Source organism: Propithecus coquereli, unplaced genomic scaffold (genome assembly GCF_000956105.1).
Source record: "Propithecus coquereli isolate 6110/MARCELLA unplaced genomic scaffold, Pcoq_1.0 Scaffold249, whole genome shotgun sequence".
NCBI classification, from domain to species: Eukaryota; Metazoa; Chordata; class Mammalia; order Primates; family Indriidae; genus Propithecus; species Propithecus coquereli.
Window position 1 is genome coordinate 2,914,068 of NW_012148052.1, and position 22,000 is coordinate 2,936,067.

The 22,000-nt window shown below is 40.6% G+C and overlaps 1 protein-coding gene across 2 annotated transcripts in view; it reads right to left on the reverse strand.

Moving 5' to 3' along the window:
• Positions 1 to 19: 19 nt before the first annotated feature.
• Positions 20 to 22,000, reverse strand: part of CAP1 (CAP, adenylate cyclase-associated protein 1 (yeast)) — a 26,058-nt gene continuing 4,077 nt past the window's right edge. Inside the window, exons 2-13 of one of the 2 annotated variants that reach the window (XM_012646703.1) lie at positions 11,972 to 12,093; positions 10,955 to 11,058; positions 9,043 to 9,120; positions 7,420 to 7,563; positions 7,232 to 7,317; positions 5,760 to 5,865; positions 4,369 to 4,546; positions 2,647 to 2,831; positions 2,345 to 2,468; positions 2,143 to 2,225; positions 1,676 to 1,819; positions 20 to 1,196 (exon numbers count right to left, since the gene is read on the reverse strand). In XM_012646703.1, coding sequence (XP_012502157.1) covers positions 1,113 to 1,196; positions 1,676 to 1,819; positions 2,143 to 2,225; positions 2,345 to 2,468; positions 2,647 to 2,831; positions 4,369 to 4,546; positions 5,760 to 5,865; positions 7,232 to 7,317; positions 7,420 to 7,563; positions 9,043 to 9,120; positions 10,955 to 11,058; positions 11,972 to 12,080 — 1,425 coding nt within the window. In that variant the 5' untranslated portion in view covers positions 12,081 to 12,093 and the 3' untranslated portion in view covers positions 20 to 1,112. The remainder of the gene's footprint in view (positions 1,197 to 1,675; positions 1,820 to 2,142; positions 2,226 to 2,344; positions 2,469 to 2,646; positions 2,832 to 4,368; positions 4,547 to 5,759; positions 5,866 to 7,231; positions 7,318 to 7,419; positions 7,564 to 9,042; positions 9,121 to 10,954; positions 11,059 to 11,971; positions 12,094 to 22,000) is intronic. The other variant, XM_012646702.1, reaches the window with a different exon arrangement.

Below are 22,000 nucleotides of genomic sequence, written 5' to 3' on the forward strand. Positions count from 1 at the left end.
TCATAGGTAAATAACTAAGCAAGTTTGGTATTAACTTTATTCTATTTTCTGTATAACTTTAAGTACATAAAGGTTTATTTCCACAGGCCTCAGGGAATGGGTAGAAATCACAGGACAATCTCTCTTCCCACCAAAAAAAGTTGCATATTTTGGTAATTGTCTGGGGAAAAAAACTGAAATTTACATTAGCAATGCTGTGCAAGATTCTTATATAAATCAAGACCTAAAACCAGCCTGCAATGGAGGTTTTAGTCCTCTGTTCAGGTGCCTGGACAGAAGCTGTAAGTTGTTGAGCATGACAGGGAAAGGAGGCAGTGAAGATGGATGACAGGCACCTAGCAGGGAAGGAAGAAGGAATGCCAGACTCCTTGGAATGGTGTGTTGTTTTTCCTTTTTTTTTCCTTTAAAGTCACCTCTGTAGGAAGGTGCTGGGCAGGGATCCCAGAGAAAGGGTCCAAGATACCTTTAACTGCCCTGGATATGACGGACACTGCTTTAGCAGCTGCTACCAGAGAAGCTCCTGTTTCATGGTTTAGGCAGACCCAGGATGGAATGCAGAATAAAAGGAATGCTTATAGGAAACAATTTTGCTTGGAATGCTAGATGGCCAAGCCTCAGCCTTTGGTCCAGTGCAACCCTTGCCCTCACTTGTCAACAGGGAAATATTAGTTTCGTTAGAACTATCTGGAATCAACACCAGCCTCTGCTACCTTCATGCTCATTGTTAGAAAAAGTTTAATGTGAATGTTCTGATCTGTTAACTCCTGGGACTGTTTTATTCTTCTCAAAGGACTATCTGTTGGTAGAATAACCCCCAAAAGCTGAAAGCTAAAATGCACCAGTCCTGGTCTGCAGTTCCTTAAGAATGGACTGGTGGTGTGAGTGAACTCATATGGAAAAGCTGCACCTTCCTGCAGAAGATCAACTGACCTGCTATCCCACCCCAAATCTCAGCCTGAGGTATATTTCAGTGAAGGCAGGTAGCTGTGCTTCTCAGAGCAGAGAAGCAGTTTAAGAGCAGAAAGGTAGAGGAAATCTAGAAAAGAACTGTCTTGATACAGATTTATCCCATGGTGTGAAGGGAGAGGGCAAAGAACCCAGTGGCACTTCACTTATCCAGCAATTTCTGTCACTGTGGTGACCAACTTCTGCCCATTCCATAGGGTCTTGAACTGTTCAGGGACTGGGAACTCATTCTGCAAATAAAGAAGACAATGGGTTTAAACCTGAGCTAAAGAACGAGCTGGGGCTAAATCTCACACTTTTCTCCCAATGCTCGCTTCCACTTAATCCTGAGAGCACGGTATAGGATGTGCTAAGAGACAAACTGAACCCATGAAGCCATTCTGTGTTATACTGTTCACTGTTCAGTGATCTGTGATCTTAAACAGACTGTTAAATCTATGAGGTGTAAATGAGAATACACATGGCTTCATAGCATCAGCTTGACAGGGTGCCATGACTCATTCCCATTCTTTTTTGCTGCCCTGAGCTCAACTTAAAGGCAGAAACCACCCTCCTATGTCGGACTACCTCACTTCTATGTGCTATTGGTGTGCATTGGGGTTTTGCCTAGTCAGTACAGAATGTTCATTAAATAGCTTTCTCCAATGCAAGAAGTTTTCAGTCCCTTCTGTTTTTAACATCATACTACTAAAGAGATCGAGAAACTCACAAAGTCACCGCCTTCTGTAGGAATGAGGATGTTCATCTCAGAAGATTTGGCACTGACTATCTCACAATCCAGGGAATTCTTGCTCAAGTAAGCATGGCAGCCGTCTGTTTTGTTGATGGAAATGGTTGGCACTTTACCCATTACCTGCAGAGTAAACCAAGAGAACTGAGTCCCAGCAGTTGGGGAAGACAACAGTAAGTTGCAGGAAAAGCTTTCCCTGTTTCACATGATTCAGCAACTACATGAAAAGCTCACAGGTGTGCAACAGACACTGGATACTATGGGTAGATTGGGACAGGTGCTGGAAAGAGCTCACTCGAAGAGCCAACCCCTCTTCTGCCACGTCCATAGCAGCTCAGCTTACAGTCTTTGTAGAATCAGATTCCCACCAAAGCAACATCTGTGGGTCTGCTGTGTCTCTTTTAATTCCTCAGGGACCAAAAGAAAGAGCCAAGATATCAAGTTACCTGAACTTTGACATCCCTACTATTGATTATCTCCACAATGCCCACCACGTCATCGAATACCAGACCAAGTTTCTTACAGTTATCTAGGAGAAGAAAGAGAGCAGGTCATCAATATAATTTGAAAGTAATACATCTAAGAATCTTTAGAAGCAGGATAGGTAAAATGGTTCTAGCCCTCTCAAGCTCTAGGACAAAGACTCACCTACTGTAATGGAGTTGATTTTGCCCTTGATTTGCAATGTTGTGTTGACACACTTGTATATGTAAACCACCTGTTTGAGCTCTGTATCATCAATCACCAGGTTGGAAACATTCTCCTGATTTTCCTGTTAAAGAGATACCCCAGAATTCTCATCATGAAGCACACATCAACCAAAAAACAGGCTTTCCCAAATTTTTGTTCTTGTGATCTAAGCCAGAACCCTGCACTCATGTGGCTGAATTCCATTTAAACCCCCTGTCCCTGCTCCTTGTTACTCCAGTCTGGGTCTTTTTTAAACTCACCACTCTCCACTTCTTGCCCTCCAGTTCAAGTAGAGCTGGCTCCTTCTTTGTGGCTGGTTTGGGGGATGGGCTGGCTTGGGGTTTGGGTGCAGAGAATGGCTTGGGGCCACTGCGTACTGGACCACTCTGAGCCTTCAGGGCAGGGTTCTTGTGAGTCTTCATGTCATCAGATACATGTTTCAGGGCTGTAAGAACAACAACTACCTTGTTCCTGTCCTTTGGGCTAAAGCAATAACCAACTTCTGCTATCATAAGTTAAACTGATCCTCAGCAGAAAATTCAAAGCCAAAAACCAGAGCCTTTGAGATATTCTTTTGCAAGCTGTTTTGGAGAAGCACTTTTATAATTGCTCTTCTCCCCCAAGGTTAAATTATATGGTTCTGTTCTTAAAACTGAAGCATAAAATGTGTGTGTAGTGGGGATGGGGGATATGGAAATGTAAATGCACAGAAAAAGACCTAGAAAGACATATACCAAATATATACTCACAAATATGTTTGTGGTTTTTAAGGCAACAGGAAGAAAAAGATGTGAAATAAAGAAAATTTGATGAAAGGAAAAAAAACCTCACCCACAGCTAACCCTACTTCCCCCTTCCCCAGTAAGTGTTTACATTTGAAACTCTCCAATGTTTTTTCTATTCGTATTTGTTTTTGTTTAACTATACACACTGTTAATAAATTTGGTTCAACCAACTGACACTTGAAAAAAATTTTCTCAGGAGTGTATATTCAGGGCAATTTGAATCTATGCTCCCAGGTTAAAAATATTTTTGAGGAAAAACACACACACACACACACACACACACACACACACACACACAAACTTTCTCATGTTACCCTATAGCAAACTTTCTCATGTTACCCTATAGTTTCCAAAAATATCTTTCTTTTATTTTTTAAGGGAAAAGATTCCATAATCTCCCTCAGCAGGCTGCTGACACACACCTTGCTCTTGAACGTGGCCCAAGCTATGTTGACTATATAACCAATACTGAATGGCCTCTGTAGCTCCACCACTCCTTGTGGTTATAATTAAAATACTAGATTTCTTTCTTAAATATTACATGGCTCACTGTAGGAAAAAATGTAATGGCTGCATAATATTACATCAAGAAGACATGCCATAGTTAACTAACCATGTCCCTTACTGTTGGATATTTAGGTTATTACATTTTTTTAGCTACTATAAGTAGCACTGTATAAAACTTCTTTATTTTAGATATTTTTATGGGTAGATTCCTAGAAGAGTGCTGGACAACCTAGACTTCTACCATCTATGTATCAGGGTATCTACTTTCTCTATACCATTATGTCATTCTTACACAAATTTTCCATGTGACCAGTATGCATCCTCTGAGGAAGTTAACCCCCTGATAGAATGACTTCCCAGAGACCATGTGCTACCACAGAAAAAGCTCTAGGGAAAACTTCCAGCACTGTACCTTGGCCACATATTAATATAATATATATTGATACGCTCCTTAATATTAAGTCACTTTCCAATGGAACAGAGGGCTTCCCCCTACTGTAATCACCCATTTTCAAATTCCATTTAAGCCAGCTAGGCTGTCCCTTTGGGCAACTCAAAGGAATGTGACACCCCAAGTGAATACAAGCCAGGGTTCGGGTTTACTGTTGAGCTGTTGTTGAGTCTCTGGCTGGTGAGGTCTGGCCCAGACAACTTGCTGTACCACCTGTTCGTGTCAAAGTATTCACTTACCATGTGTGATGCTCTCCCCCTGATTAATCTGCGCAAACAGTGCTGAGCGGGATGCAGACTCATCACAGGCTGAACTGGTAGGGACTGGGGGAGGAGGTGGGCCTGGCGGTGGGGGAGGAGGGCCTGATCCAGCAGAGGGTCCAGAAGGCAATCCACTCAGTTCTTTTGCCACAGGCCCCTGGAACAGTTAAGTGCAGGTCACATAGTCATCCTTGCCCTCTGTACCACTGCCGGTAGGGCCCTACATGTGTCCAGCGTACATGGGGTCTCCACTATACCCCCTGAGGCAATGATTAATGCTTCCTACCCAAGCCCAACTTGGCTTTATTCCTTTTCAATTCTTCCCAAGGATCCAACTCTCAGCTCCATTCCTCAACCTTCACATTTTTCCTTTGACCTCACCTGATTCCAGCTCTAAACCCTATTTCCAAATATCTATTTGACATCTTCCTTAGTGTGTCACCAGTACTTGACTCAACAAATTCAAAATTGATTTCATCATCTGCCTGCTACCCTGCCTATACAATCATGCCCTTGTCCCTAATTTCAGTGAAAGACATGACCATCCATGCTTGACTATTCACTCAATCTTCTTTGAGGCTTCCCACTCCTTCAAGGTCATTAGATCTATTATCTTGGTGCTATTTCCTACCAACTATCTTTTCCCAGCCCCTAGCACCATGACCACTTCCACAGTCTGAGCATGAGCCCTTATCTCTAACTTACACACCAAGACTCTTCTAAAGACAAATCTGATCATTATCACTCCTTTGCTCAAATATCTACAAGTTTCAGCCTACCTTCCTTTCCAGCCTTTTCTTCTAAAAATCTCTGACCATCTCCCCTTATTGAAGCCAGAGATAACCAATCTCTACATTTACTCCGCATTTGCTTTGTTTAAGCTGTGCCTTTTGTTAGTAGCCCACTTCTCACTGCCCTGTACTTCTTTTAAGTCTCAGAACAGAGTATGCCTCTTCAAAGCACAATCTCTCCCAGTGAGAATCACTCTTCTCTTTCTTATACTCTAGAGTCTGTATCTTTATCATAGCATTAGCTTGGTGATTTGTACTGGGGTTTTGTGTCTATGTTTTTAAGCTTTTTGAGGGCTGAGATGGTGTAATTCATGCATGTGTCTCCCCTTCAGCACCAATCACTGTCCCTGACCCATGTTTATTGAAATGGAATAGAATTGAATATTCCTTCTCCTCTCACCCTTGCTTTCTATATTCTCTTCTCCTTTTTCCCTTTCCTTCTCCCTTTTCTTTCTACCCTCCACCGGAAAAAAACTAGCATGTCTTCAAGTACCTTGGTGGTGCTGAAGTCTAAGAAACCTGACCCCACCCTAAAGAGATAAAGAAAGGGAGGCAGGGAAGGAGGAAGAAGTCACTAACCGTCTTGCTCCAGGCCAGTCCAGTGGTATGGAACTCCTTAATGTAAGCCTGCAGCTCTGTCCATATACTCAAGTAAGCTTTAACCCAGTCTACATGCTTCTTATCCCTGGGAGAATAAAAGAACTCATCATAGGTGGTCAGGGTATATTACAATAGTGATTCTAGAACCCCTCCTGCCTGTGGGTTCATGCCCTCCTACCTATGGTGTTTCTTAGGCTCTGCTCAATGGCAGCACCACCAAACTTTAAAAAAGGTAACTTATTTTTAACCTATTACATTTTTAATATAACCTAGTCTATTACTCTAATTAGACCAAACTTCATTAAGATAGGGACTCTGGATTATATCTCTATCACTTATATCTCTATCACTCATAGCAGTGTTTCTCAAACTTTTTTCTTAAGTAGCAAAACTGTTTTGTCAAAGTACACTTTAGACAGAACCTGATATATAAAAATGATAAAAGCAGAAATTCTGTGCATGAAGCCCTGGTAGAGGAGAGTTCTTGGGCACTACTGTGGAACTCTAGGACTCTAAGAAAACTGCCTTAAAAGACAGTGCCTTATGTCAAAATACACCCTTACCCCCAAAAATATCAAAACTAAAAACTTCCCTTTAGGAGGAAACCATCAACATTAAATTACAGATATGGTACTGCACTATGGTTCAAGAACCCTCTCTCTTCTATATTAGCTAGATGACTTTAAGGTTATTTAGATGAAGACCTTGTTTCCTCAACTGTTATCAAAATACTCTCATGCTTAATTCTAGGTTGCATGAAGGATCAAAGTGGTACCTGGTGTTCTGGGACACATTTCACACACAAGAAGGCTTATTCCTCACACAGAGTAGTAGCTCAAGAAATGTTTGTTGAATGATGATGAATAGAAGAAAGGAAGGGTTTGGGTAGCTATGTAACTTAATAATTGTTGCCTGCAATCATTCCAGCTCAAACCCAGCAAGGAGTAAGTCAGTTAGGACTGGTAGACATACAATAGATAGACATACAATGACTTCCCTATGTAATACCTGCATTGGCTAGGTAGCCCTACTCTCACTTTAACTGACTGCATGAACACTCAGGGTAATTTTCTATTAAGTCCTACTGAACCCTTTGCCACTGCGGCAGTGACAAATTCTCAACAAAGGAACAAAATCTTGTATAAACAGGCAAATTAAAGGGTATTAGTCCATGTTACCTCCAGCAAAACCTCCTAAACCCAGAAGGTTAAGGATTAAAAGACTAAAAGGGCCTCTCCCAACCATGGAGAGAAAGCAGAAGTAGAAGCAGAAACACTTCCTGCTTGCAAATGCAGCTTCTATGAGCCAATGTCAAAGCTCTCCAAAATATACCCCTGAGATAGGAGAACAAGCACAGCAGCTAAGGGCAATCTTAATTAACCCCAAAGTGCTACTCCAGTAAGTAACCAGCCGAGTTTATCTTCTGCCCCTTGAGGAAAACCTAGACTTACACATCTTTGTACTCCTTGAGGACTCGGTTTGTATAAAACATGGCAGCATCATGCATTTCTTTCACATAGGGGCCAGGCTTGGGAGCCTAGAGAGAGAGAAACTGTCAGTGACTCAGAGCCTCTCAAACCATATCTCCTTCCCCCTCGCAGTTTATCCCTTCCCAAACCATGGAAGCTGTGTTGCTCACCATCGCCACCCAGCCCAGGCCCTGGATACTTTCACTGACAGCTGACAGGTGATTGAACAACTTGCTGCCTCGGTTCTTTTCCCGCAAAGTTATCACTTCTTGGATCTGCTCTGAGATGGGTGCCAACAAATCAGAAAGCTTATTCTAAGAAAAGATGCAAGAAAAGATTCAGGTTAAAATCTTTTTGTAAAAGCTTTGTATGTTGGTCAGCTCTGATCCTGAAGGCAAAAATTCTCTATGGACTACAATGAGCACTCAAAAAAACTTTGTATTCATCCTGCCCTGATTCATAAGGCTGAAATACTGCTCATCACCTCACTTTCTTCACAGAGTTCCAGCTCCTCATGCTAGCTTTTATGGTTCTTCATGATCAGGATCCATACTTCAGGTATACCACAAAATCCTACCATTTCAGCCACTTATTTGTCTGTTTTTTGTCCCACTCATAAGAGATACCAGTTCATCTCTGTGCCTCTACTCATAACGTTCTCCTTTTTCCATCAACCCAAATGCTCCCCATGCTTCATGAAGAACAAGAACAGCCCTCCAACCCCAGCCATACCAGCCTCCTATAGCATTTATTGTCAGCATAACCAATTCTGGCACCTTATCCTTACCCACACAAACTATTAATGGAACTGTGTGAATTATGTTTTTCTTTCTCATAATTCTTCAAGACAAGGGCTTTGCCTTCGCCTCTTTTGTCATCATTATAGCCCTCAATGCACTGCTAGCCATATAGCAGCTGCCGAGTAGAGAGCTGATGAATCAAAGCAATTAGGGAGCTTGGCAGTCAAGCAGGCAGCTTAGCAAAATGAATCAATTTTGTGTTTCTGTGTTTTCATCCTTCCTCCAAAGTTCAGTTTCCTGAATATCTCCATTCTCAGATCTTAACTAATCAGGGCAGATTAAGAATTAGAATCTAATATATTTAACATCTTGCTCTATTTTTACATTATTTAGGCATGCTGAGGGCCAAGGGTATTTTAATACAGCATTAGCAGGAAGACTTGCTTTATTATGCCTCCATGCCCAGGAAAAGCAAATGCAAAAGGAATACAACCCAAATTTTTGACTGCAAGAAAAATCTAAATTTTCTCTAATTCAACTTTTCACACCTTGCAGCATAAAATTTTGAGGTAGGAGTAAGGTTAAAGAGAGATCCCCCAATCAGTGAAGGATGAGAGGAGAAGCAGTACTTCAGGAGTTTTAGGATATTCACAGCAGCATGACTAAAACTTATCCACAGTGAAGCAAGAGAACCACCTCTAAAGGGCTTAGGAGACACTATGATAAATTTGGGCTCAGCTAAGAGGCTAAAAGAGGCTGTCTATTAAGAGAAGCAGCAAAGTCCCAGGGGGTAACTACAATCCTAAGCAAAATGACAGAAAAAAGCTGGTAGAGACCAGTAAGTACTCAATGGCACATTCCTATAAAGCCACTTTAAGTCTGACTCTACCTCTGGTGTGAACACACATTATCACGAACACACTCTACTTGGTGTGAACATACATTATCGTGAGCCTACTAGGACTATTTTGGCACATTGTGATAACTTAGCAAAAATCTCTCAACTTGTCCTGAGCATTGAACCCAAACTAAACCAACTAGTAGTGAACTTACGCCTGCTGGCTGCTGACACTGAGAGGCTGTAACCACAAGAGCTCGCTCCAACTTCAGACCTGTGTGGACCATCTCCGCCTGCCAGAAAGGAGAAGAATCAGCTACTGATGACATATTATAACTGGAGAGGTCTTGATAAGAATAACCTGAAACCTGTACTTCCATGTACTCTGACAGCCACCCAGGTACGTCATGTTGTTTCCTTCATGTATTCCAGATTCCAGGAACTGATAGTAGAATTACATATACTATTGCTCCTGTTGGAACTAATCAGGGATATATATCCAGAGCTGGAAATGAAGATCATTCAGGCTAGCCTTAGGTGATGTCAAATTACCAACTACACAGTGTGATATAACATGCACTGAAAAATCTCACATCACCAAAAAAGACCTCTTTTTTCAAAAACTGGAGACAGGAGTAAAGGCAAAGACCTAAATTTATGCCTAAAATTCTCGAAGTATTTACTCCTTTAGGTTAAAGCTATTTCTCAAATGCTGGACCAGGACCCATTAGCAGATAAATAATTAAATCAATTTAGTGAGCCACAACCACTTTATTAAATAGAATAAAACAAAAGTATGAGTGCAGAGCAGTGCATCAACTTGAAATTATTTCCAGATAAAAAGTTAAAAAAAAAAAAAAGCACAGTAGTAGCATAAGCACTATTTTGTGAAATTTCAATGTCAGTGACAAATATGTTATTTCTCTCTGAGGGTCATAGTTAAAAGAATTTAAGAAACATGAGGCTGGCCAGGAGTTATGGCTCACCCCTGTAATCCCAGCACTTTGAGAGGCTTAAGCAGGAGGATGACTTGAGGCTAGGAGTTTGAGACCAGCCTAGGTAACATAGCAAGACCCATCTCTACAAAAAATAAACAGATGAGCCAGGTGTGGTGGTGCATGCCTGTAGTCCTAGTTACTTGGGAGGCTGAGGCAGGAAGATCGCTGGAGTCCAGGAGTTCAAGGCTGCAGTGAGCTATGATCATGCCACTGCACTCCAGCCTGGGTGACAGAGTGAGCCCTCATCTTTAAAAAAAAAAAAAAAGAAAGAAAGAACAAAAAAAGAAACTATATGAAGATTCAAAGATGGTAATCCATTTTTCTGGATTTTCATTTTTTAAATATAAAAATGATAAATGCTTTAAAATTTTTTCAAATGCTACACAACTGTAATGCAACCCCCACGCCCTATCAAAGTCCCAGTCCCACTCCCTAAAGCTAACGCCATTGCCAACAGATGGTATATGAGAGGCTCAAAATAGATCTTCCAAAGGCCAAGTAACCAGTCTTGCTGAAGAGTTTAGATGAGGAAGATCCTAAACATGGTTATTGTTTATCAAGAATTACTCAGTGGGCTAGCAGGAAGGTTTTTAGGTCTCGAAAAGAGGGGTAAAATATATATGTGAGTGTGGGGTGGTGGTGGTGGTGATGATGTTGGAGGCAGCACAGGAAGGGAGGTGGGTGGAGAGGCACCTGTCATTGCCTATTTCCTATTCTCGCCGTGGGCTAAGTGTGAAAATAACCCATATTAGCATAACTAATAACTATCGAGCACAGTTTTATAAATGCTAAGTCATGACAATGACTCCTTTAAATAAGCCCCCCTAGGTTTGGTTATGTAACATGTTGGAATCAGACTGGGAGCATATTCTTCACTATAAAGATGAACACAGTCATATTTTATGCACCATACAAGCTTTCTGTATAAAAGAAGCGCACACAGAATATGTGATAAAAGCAGGGGACCTAGAAAAATATGAGAAATCATTTCTGTGCCTGAACAGAGCTCCTCAGTACAGGTAGAAAAGGAGCCAGGAGCCTCTCAAGGGGCTCATAAACCAAAGATGAAAGGGATTTGAAGAAAGACACCAGTCCTTAAAAGAGGGGAAAAAAGGCAAAACATCCTTACATGTTTCTGCACGTCTCCCCCAATCTCTTTACTGATCTTCAAGTATTCTGTCACAGGACCGGCAAGCAGTGAGTCAAATGCTTGCACATATGGAGTTGCCCCTGCTGAAGACACACACACCATAAAAAAATCAACGACGCATGTTTCTTTAAAATGCGCTTCCATGGGAAAGGGGAAGGGCACAAGGTAACACAGTAAACAGAATACTGGAACAGGAGTCAGGAATCCTGGGTTCTGGTTCCAATACCACCACTAAGTGGTTATGTGATCCTGACTAAGTCCCTTTTCCTCTCTGAGCTTAATTTTCTTTATGTATAAAATGAAAATGAACAAAATGATCCTCCAAGGTTCCTTTTAACTCTAATGTTCTATGTTTCTCCTGGTGCATGTGCAAAATGGCCAGTTTGCCAATCATTTGTAAAGAGGAATTTTAACATCACTTATCATTTGACTTACACTGGAGTTATTCTACTAAAGAAAGAAACAGGAAATATCATACAAGCAGGAAGTTCTTGTGTTAAAATAACTTAACCACAGGCCTCCTTGCACAAGTTACTTCCTCCCTTATCTGTTCGCAGCAATACAAATTACAGGAGATAAACTTTCTAAAGTGTTTTGGGGAAGTTAGCTCCAAAAGGGAGAATTCACTGGGATAGAAAAATTTTAGGCTTGGGTGGGCACAGTGGCTCACGCCTGTAATCCTAGCACTCTCGGAGGCTGAGGCAGGAGGATCACTTGAGCTCAAGAGTTCCAGACCAGCCCGAGCCAGAGTGAGATGCTGTCTCTACTAAAAATAGAAAAAATTAGTCAGGCGTCATGGCATGCGCCTATAGTCCCAGCTACTTGAGAGGCTGAGGCAGAATTGCTTAAGCCCAGGAGTTTGAGGTTGCTGTGAGCTAGGCTGACGCCACAACACTCTAGCCTGGGCAACAGAACGAGACTCAGTCTCAAAAAAAAAGAAAAATTGCAGGCCAAGACACTCAAACAAAGCATTCTTCTGGGCTGCGCGGTGCTTACCTTTAGAATTGTCTCCATACCCACAGTGCATGTCAGAGGTATGGGATACTGCCTCTAGACGGCCCACTGCCCTCTCCAATCTTTCTACCAGATTTTGCATGTCAGCCATAATGTACCACCTGCTGAAACAGATCAAATGTTATTTGTTATTTTATATTATACAGCACCTACAGAGAAAAACAGAATACTCCTGGGGGGTGAAAAGGATGCCAATTCTGAGGAACAGAATAGTTTAATAAAATTAGATGGAAAAGTAGTCTAGCACATTTGCAAAATCATAAAGACCTCATTAAGCAAGAGAACTATTCAGGAAAAGGTATTCAATAAAGCAAATGTTTATTCAAATATTTACTGAATATTTACTATGATACTACCAAATATTTGCATAGAAACTGGGAATTTGCAAAGTATAGTCACATATATTGTCTCAGTTTGAGCCTCCCAAAAACTATTCAGGAGAGGAAGGATAATTACTACACTCTCAGAGATAGAAAACTTAATTTCAGTGAAGTTAAATGACTTGCCTATAGTCACAAAGCCAGTTAGGAGAGAAGCCAGCACTCAATTTAAGGCTTTTGGCTCTAAGTTCAGTGTGTTTTTTTTCCACAACATCTTGCTGCCCGCATGTACAATGAATAGGATATTTACTCTGCCTTCAAAAACTTACAGTCTAATAGGGGAGATTTAACATATGCACTAACAACTATAAAACAAACAGAAAAAAAAATTTTAAGGTGACACAAGAAATTTGCAGATAGGCAGCATGGGATTTCAGAGAGGGGAAGAGTATATCACCTGGAAGGATCGGATAAGGGTATAATGGAGAAGCTGCCATTTGAGCCAGGCTTCAAATGAGGATAGGTAGGATCTGGACTTGCAGTAGGGAAGGACACTAGACACATCCAAGCTCTAAAAGAGCTTGTTAGAGGTCTTTTGCAAGTACTAATTTATCTGAACTAGCTTCATTCAATGTCTAATATCCTAAAGAAAGTAAGCTCCAAGAAAGAAACAACCTTATCTAGCTTGTTCCTTACACTACCATTTAGACCACTACCTGGTAGGGAGTAGATGTTCAATAAATATTTACGAAGTTACAGCATTCAAAAACTCCAAAAGGAAAAAGGTTCTGAAAGTTGTACACATAAGTGTAAAATCTTATCAATACACATCTACATAAAGTACTTGAGACCATAAGGGATCTCACAGAAATTAGTCAGTGAAATTTCAAACCTTTGACTTGGAAAGATTCTACTTCATCAAAGCATTAATTAGTTCAGGTAACTGAGGCCAAATGAACTCAACTCCCTTGAAGCTGCCTAAAATGACCACAGCAATTACGATTTCCCCAAAGATGACAACATGCCAGAGTATCTCAACTTAACACATCCTCCTTCCTGTAGGAGAGATAAGCAGCTCGCAAGATAAACTAAGGAAGGCAATATAATAATCCCTTTCCATTCTTTTCTGTGTTTAGGCTCTGGTGTCTCTGATCCCAGTCACTTGCCAGAGAATGTTGTTTAAAACAGAATCAAAGGGCCCAGTGTGGTAGCTCACACCTGTAATCCCAGCACTTTGGGAGGCCAAGGTGGGAAGATTGCTTGAGGCCCGGAGTTCGAGACCAGCCTGGACAACACAGCAAGACCCTGTCTCTACCCAAAAAAATTGTTTTTAATTAGCTGGGCATGGGGGTATGCACTTGTAGTCCTAGCTACTTGGGAGGCCAAGGCAGGAGAATCGCTTGAACCCAGGAGTTCAAGGTTACAGTTTGCTATGATTGTGCCACTGCACTCCAGCCTGGGTAACAGAGCGAGATCCTGTCACTAAAAAATAAATAATAAAGAGAGACGCAAAGAGGAAAAAAACGAGAATGAGGACCAAATAAACCTTTCCATTCCCTGGCCTGGAGTTGTAGCAGAAGCCTTCAGGTCTTCCTCTACTAGCAAACAGAGCCATCTAGAAATAGCCAATATACTTTCCTTTACATTATGACATCATCAACTGATACCTGAATTGCTGCCCTTTTCCATTTTGGGTACTGGCTAGGGACAGACTCACATATAATCCACCAGACTTTATAAACTGGGGGAAAGGCAAGGAATGCAATAAACTCCCAAGCTACCTTCCATGGATACCACCTAGTTCATTATAAAACATGTTCCTTCATACACAACGCATGTTTCAGGTTGAGACCAGCGTTAACAATGGAAACATAGGGCAAGCGTCTCTAAAAGCTGCCAGGGTGGGTGAAACACTTACCAACCTTAAAAGCTTAATAATGTAGCTTCATGGGATTTTGGTTCCCCTTTATGTACATTTCACTTGCATTCGTAGGCTTTCATTGCTAAACAAGCTATAGCACTGCTGTCTGACTTAAGTAGAATGGAAAGGGATAATATAGCTACCATTTATAGTTAATCTCATTCTACCACCATCCAAAGATAGAAGAACAGTACCTGGTATTTTTGGTTTTGGTGGCGGTAGAGTGAAATTTGAGATGTTATGGGAAAGAATGTCCAGAATTGAAGGGACTGAAAGACACACCTTTTCTCATTTCCTACACACACACTTGTACTCTTCAGGTGGTCACGTCCACTCCCAAGCTTCCAACTACCACTGTTGCAGTAACACCCGGCCTACTTGCCATGTGGTAAGTACCACAACCACCTGTGGACTAAAGACTCCCAAAGCAGCCTATCCAGCTCAGGCCATTCCTCTGGGATTCAGAATTTTAGACCCAGCTTTCACATCTCTACCTGGGTGCCCCAAAGGCACCAAAAACTGAAATGTCCAAAACAGAACTCATCATCTTCCCTAACACTGCTCCCTCACACCTCACCCCGACTATGTCAGTGATCTAGCATGACCAGCCATCACCTGATTGATCAAGCTAGTAACCTGTAAACTGTCAGGCAGTATAGTACAGTGGGTAAGAGTGGTCTTTAGAAAAATGAATAGATTGGGAGTTTGAACAACAGCACTCCTTGGCTCTGTGACTATGAGCAGTCACCAAATTTTCTGAGCCTCAGTTTCCTCATCTGTATAACGAGGACAAAAGTATAAAATCCAAAGGGCTTTAGTGAGAATAATGAGGAAGTCCATGTAGAAGTGCTTAGCAACAGTCCTGGAAAATAATAAGGATTCCATAAATGTTAACTAAATTTATATCTTCTTCCTTACTCGCCCACAATATCTAATTAGTCACCAAAATCCATAGGCTCTACCTTGCATATCTCATGAACGGATGCCTCTTGCCCTGACTGATAAAAGCATATCAAGACTTTGCCTAGATTACTGCAATAACTTCCTAGCTAGTTTTCCCTAATTCCACTAATACAACTTCTTAATCTACTCTCCATATTATAGCCAGAGTGATCTACCTAAAATGCAAATACAATTATAATATTCTTTTATTTAACATGATTCAATACTCCCCAGAACACTCAGGACAAAGTTCAAACAAGGGTTTCCATAATCTAGTCCTACTTTATCTCCTACCACTCCCCAGTTTTATCTCTTGCTACACCTTTCCTCAACACACTATAGCAACATAGGACTACTTGGATTTTCCAGAACAAGCCACGCCTTTTCTCACGTCTGAGACTTTATAATGCTAGGCACTTGGAAAAGTTTTTCCCTTTCCAATCTGCCCTCTCCAGAACTCTTATTGTTCTTTAAGTCTCAACTATGATATCACCTCTCCAAGAAATATTTCTACTATGTGCTTCCACAACACTGTGCCCTTATTTCTACCACAGCACTTAACATACTAGTTTAAAATCATTTATTTAATAGTCAGCAGGCAATTAGCCACCCCAAGGCAGGAACCATGTCTTGCCTTTATAATTCCAGCACTATAAATGTAGTAGGCACTAAAAATCTAGCAGGCTAACAAATATCCTTTAAATAAATAAACAAACAAATAAATAAAGGCTCTTGCTCTCCACACGTCTGGCTGTCTCTGCTCTCTGTCAAATCTGTGGGAAAGTGGGGTTTTTTCTCTTTCTTCTTCTTTTTTAATTTTTTGTCTGTCTGCTTTTGCAGGATTTTACAAATACTCCCATCTTTCAAATAAATGCTGCTTTCTCAGGCATAAATGACATTGCTATGGACATCTCCAAACTAAGTACCATAAGGAAAATAACCACATAAGAATACATAGTAATTAAAAATAATCTCTTATAGTTGTAAATGCTTTATATCAGTAATCTGCTGTTTCTTTTGAGACTTAAAATAATTCTGCAAGGTATATTATGCAGATATTGATCCCCATTTTTAGAATGAAGAAACTGACATTCACAGAAGTTAAAAAGCTTGACAGAGATCAGCCAGTGAGTAGAGAACCTAGGTCCTGAGCACAAATATTCTGAATCCTAGTCTGAGGCGCTTCTTACCACTCCACGATGGCTTTTAAGCAACTAAGTGACTGTGTGGTTCTCATAGCATCCAGCCCCCCATTTGTTTGCCTAGCATAGCACTATGGGTTCAAGGCCTCTCCGTGGTGTCTTTAGTTACATTATTAGCAGATTTCAATTTTTCTATTTTCAATTTTCTACATGGAGGCCAATTTTTTAAAATCACATTCACGATGACACAAGTTGAGAAGCAACTGTTCAAAATAAGGCTTCTCCCAAAGAATACAGAATTCTCAGAGCAGAAAACTGTAGCTCTGCCTGATCTTGTTCCTTGCCATTTCTAACCGATAATAGCCAAGAATTATATATAAACCTCCATAAATGAATGCACAGATTCTCTACTAGTTAAGCATCCATCATAAAAGCTCTCAGAAAGAGTCATATTTATGTCATAATTACGTAAGTCTAAATAGAACTAGGACTCAGGAAACCAAGCTCTGAGTCCCAATCTGCACGTACTAACTGTGTAACTTTGGGACAGTGGCACAATGAGTTATAATCCTCATCTAGCATACAGAGATGTAAGGATGAAAGGAGCTGATTTCATAGATGAGAGTAATCACTTTGGACGCCTTAAAATGCAATTCAAATGTAAAATGTCAGCACTGCATACTATATACTAGAATATAGACTCCAGAAGAATGGGAATTTATCTATTCTCCTTCCTGCACCTACCTCATCACCCAACAAGCAGGCATATAGATACTCATAAAACCAAAGCGTTTAGCGTTGTGTGGGCTACTGCAGAAAGGGAATACACATTTTGTTGGCCTTCCCGATAAGAAGGAAAGATTCTTTTTTTTTTTTTTTGAGACAGAGTCTCACTGTGTTGCCCGGGCTAGAGTGCCGTGGTGTCATCCTAGCTCACAGCAACCTCAAACTCCTGGGCTCAAGCGATCCTCCTGCCTCAGCCTCCCGAGTAGCTGGGACTACAGGCAATGTGCCACCATGTCCGGCTAATTTTTTCTATATATTTTTAGTTGTCCAATTAATTTCTTTCTATTTTTAGTAGAGACGGGGTCTCGCTCTTGCTCAGGCTGGTTTCGAACTCCTGAGCTCAAACAATCCGCCCGCCTCGGCCTCCCAGAGTGCTAGGATTACAGGCGTGAGCCACCACGCCCGGCCAAGGAAAAATTCTTGAGAACAGTTTTCATTCTTAACTGGAAGGCCAACAAAATGAAATGAGAATGGAATAAATACTAAAGACTGTATTTTAAAAAGTTCTGTTAGAGAATATCTAACTTTAGTTGGATTAGGGAAAGTTAAAGTATCTGCCTATATATTAGAGATTTTTCTTTGCAGAATGTGTTACTATGGATATGAATTATATAGTATAAAACGACTATATCCTCTGAGAGTTCAGAAGAAATCAATAAGGACTAGAGGTAGATTGGTTTCAGGAGGGAAGTGGGTATTTTGATGAAAAGATAAGAGAAAAAAGGAAAGACATTCTAGAACAAATCAAAAGCAAAAAAGAAGAGACCAGGCAACCTATGTACAGAAAGTGTGAGCAGGTTAGCCTGCATAGAGTTCAGAGTACCATGGGAAATAAAGCTGAATAAGCAAGCTGGGCCAGATTATGGAGGGCACTGAAAGCCAGGCAGTATTTGGATTTGACGTTGATACATGTGGAGCCATCCAAGGATTCTGGGTGGAGGAACAATATGAAAGTAAAGTGTTTACAAGCACTGTCTGATAAACAGAATAAGATTTGGAGAGAAAAGTGAAGATATTAGGGTCCAGAAAGTTAGGTTGAAAGCTGTTATTCATCTAGCTATAAAAGAAGGCTACTGCAAAAGATATTTCAAAGGAAAAAATTCATAATATTTGGTGTCTAACCAGATATTTAAACTAAATGAAAAGAATCAATTAATCAACAAATAATCACCTTTAGGCAACGAAGTGACCAGCACCTGAATTAAGTGCTATGGGGAATGTAAAACAAAGGTAGTTTGCCTGCTCTAAGGGAGTTTAGCAGTAGAGAAGCTACTTTCTTTTTTTTTGTTTGTTTTTTGAGACAGAGTCTCACTCTGTTGCCCGGGCTACAGTGCCCTGGCGTCAGCCTAGCTCACAGCAACCTCAAACTCCTGGGCTCAAGTGATCCTCCTGCCTCAGCCTTCCGGGTAGCTGGGACTCCAGTCATGTGCCACCATCCCTGGCTAATTTTTTCTATTTTTAGTTGTTTGGCTGATTTCTTTTTATTTATAGTAAAGACAGGGTCTCGCTCTTGCTCAAGGCTGGTCTGGAACTCCTGAGCTCAAGCAATCCTCCCACCCTGGCCTCCCAGAGTGCTAGGATTACAGGCGTGAGCCACTGTGTCCAGCCAAGAAGCTGCTTTCTATTGAATCACTGGCTCTCAGGATTAGGAGAGATTCTAAAAATCATCTTGTAAAAACACCATCTGATGCCAGAATAGTCCTTTCAATATTCTTAGCAATTAGACAAGCAGCCTCTGCTCAAACACCTTCAGTGATATGGAGAACCCGCGACTTCTTGAGGCAGCCCATTCCAGACAGCTCAAAGTATTAAAAAGTTCTTCCTTATATGGAGGCAAATGTGCTTCCCCACAGCTTCCACCCACTGATCTTGGTTCTGCCCTTGGAGGTCACAAGAAACAAGTGTGCATTAAACTGAGAACAAGTACTAACTGTGTGGTACTGACTGTGTGGTACTGACTGTGAGCACAGTAACATTTAGAGAAGGGAGGCAAAGATGATTCCAGACTTGTAAATATTGGGGCCTTAAGAGAATGATGACATTAATAGTCAGAAACAGATTCTGGCATATTTTAGTTAGGGCAAGAAAATGAGGTCAGTTTTGGATATGCTGAGCTTGAAGAAAAGATGAAGCTTGTAAGTGGAAATGCCTAGTAAGTATTTGGAAATAAAGCCTGGGAAAGGATCAAGACTGGAGATAATATTTGCAAACCATTGGCAAAGAAATACCATGAAGTCATGAGAATGTATAGGCTCTTGGAGGGATGTATGCTGAATAAAAAGAAACTATGAGCTTGATTCAGCAGTAATTTCTTTCGTGGTCTGAAACCAAGAAAAAATCTGAAATGGCTAGTGATTCTTGCCAAAGCTGCTTCATACTCTCATCATTCAACAACTCAACCCAATTCCTTCTGCCTATGCAAAGAAGTCATTCAGAAGTAAATGGAACCAGGCTATTTCTGCGGTTCTTGTCTCATCTCACCAGGCCATTAAGCCAGTAGCGTGAATTTCTACTTGAGTAGAGAACTATTATGCTTAAAATGTTTTCTACTTTGCCCCATAGTTGTTCTTGCTATTATCCTTAAGTAAAAGTGAAAAGAAAGGAACCATACAAGTCACCCTGTGTACTATGATAGCCCAACTGATTTGCTTCAAAATGCTTCTCTTGGCCTTGACTTTGTAATCCAAATCCTGAGGTTTTATCCCAAGAAAGTAAATAGTAATGCAGTAAAAGTGATAGGCATGAAGATGTTCACTGCAATGTTAGATATATCTATCTATATCTTAGACTTCTAACTATAAGGGCAATACCTACATGCATTGAGGAAAAAGACCCATTATGAGGCTCTAACATGTCACAAAGTAAAACCTAGATATGCTTCTAGGAGATACTTACAAGTTGGCTAATTTAACCCAGAAACCAAAGAACAGACACCACTTTGCTCCAGTAAAGATGCCATCTAAATCTAAAAGCATTTGGTTTGGCTGATGAAACCAATGACATTTAATGCCTGAGTCACTGTCACCTGAGGTTTAGATTGAAAAAGAAAGAAAGATCTATCTTCTAGGGAGGGAAGGAATCCAACTCAATATCAGCATTTGTCTCCTGTTCCCTCCTTATACACGGTCCTCTATCTGAAACTCCATGAAAGAGTAAAATGAGTAATAGTGTATAACCGGAGGTCAGACTTGGCAACTAGCTATTTCAATGGTCTGGGGCAAACAGATAACTCTGTAAGGTCATGGGTTCCCCTCTCCCTTATATTCAAAGAATATTCTGAAGATTAATTAGAGCATTGAGCAGAACTTTTCTACTTCTACATGTTTTTTACTCTATAAGGAAAAACGGCACTGGCTGATTTGAGCCTGGATCTTTGCTTTAATAGAAGAGCATTTCCCACTGTCATACATAAAGATAGATTCAAGGATGACATTTGTCCTTAGCCATGATTCAGCTAAAACTAAAGATATGAAAAGATCTGTGATTATAAGTCTATAATTAAGCATAGGAATTTTAATAACCTCTGGAGGAAAAAAACAAACAAAAAAAGCAAGTCTGCTCCTTCCATTAAACATTTCAACTATTTTCCAGCCAAATGGAAAAGTTTGGCACAACAGGTCTGGTAATACAAGGCAAACAAAGCTGCACTGTAGTTGAGGAATATTTTTAGAACTTTGTTTTTGTTAAGTTTACATACAGTATATCACGAAGAAAGTTTCATGGTCAATGCTGCATTGGCTGCATTAATTTAAAGACAATGAAACCACAGTCCTGTGCCCCATGACAGTTTGGTTAATGATTAATGATGGACCGACCACACATACAATGGTGGTCCCATAAGATAATACTGTATTTTTACTGTACTGTTTTTATGTTTAGATATACAAATACTTACCATTATGTTACAATTGCCTACAGTATTCAGTACAGTTAATATGCTCTATAGGTTTACAGCCTAGGAGCAACAGGCTATATCGTCTACATTTGTGTAAATACACTCTGTGATGTTCCCACAATGATGAAACCGCCTAATAAAAAATTTCTCAGAACATATCCCTGTCGTTAAGCAATAAATGGTCATACAACAATTTTATCAATTAAACATGAACACCAACTCTATAAACCATATGAAATTTAAAAATAAATGATAGTCCCTATCCACTAAAACCAACCAGTCTAAACGCAAGCAACCTGAACAAAACAGGGATTTATATATTCTCAATACAGAGGAGAGGGAATTCTGCTGGCTAACACTGTCAACTAACACAAAGCTTGCTTCTAGTACTTAATCAGTGACATTTCTCTATTAAGATCACATCCTCTGTGGAGGGGGGCAAGGCAAGTCCTTTAAGGATTACCCATAAATTACTTGAAAGAATAATTTCTTGATGCCTCAATTAAAACAAATGATTCATTCATTGCAGGATACTGAGTGCTTATCATTGTGCATGGCCTGGAGCCTACCCTCATAGAATTCAGTTGGGGAGATAAGACATTGTATAATCACAGCTATGACACTTCCTAATGCAGGAGTTCTCAACTCAGACAATTCTGTCCTCCAGGAGACATGTGACAATGTCTGAAGACATTTTTTGTTGTCACAAATGAGGAAGTGCTACCGGCATCTAAGGGCTAGAGGCCAGGGATGCTGCTTAACATCCTACAATGCACAAGACAACGCCATGATGAAGAATCATCTGGCCCAAAATGTCAACTGTGGTTGAGAAACCCTGTTCTAATTTAATAAGGAGCATAATAAGGGAAGTGCAAAAGGTTCAAATAAAATGGTAGTTCAGGCTGGGCATGGTGGCTCAGGCCTGTAATCCTAGCATTTTGGGAGCTGAGGCAGGAGGATTGCTTGAGGCCAGGAGTTTGAGAGTTTGAGGTTACAATAAGCTAC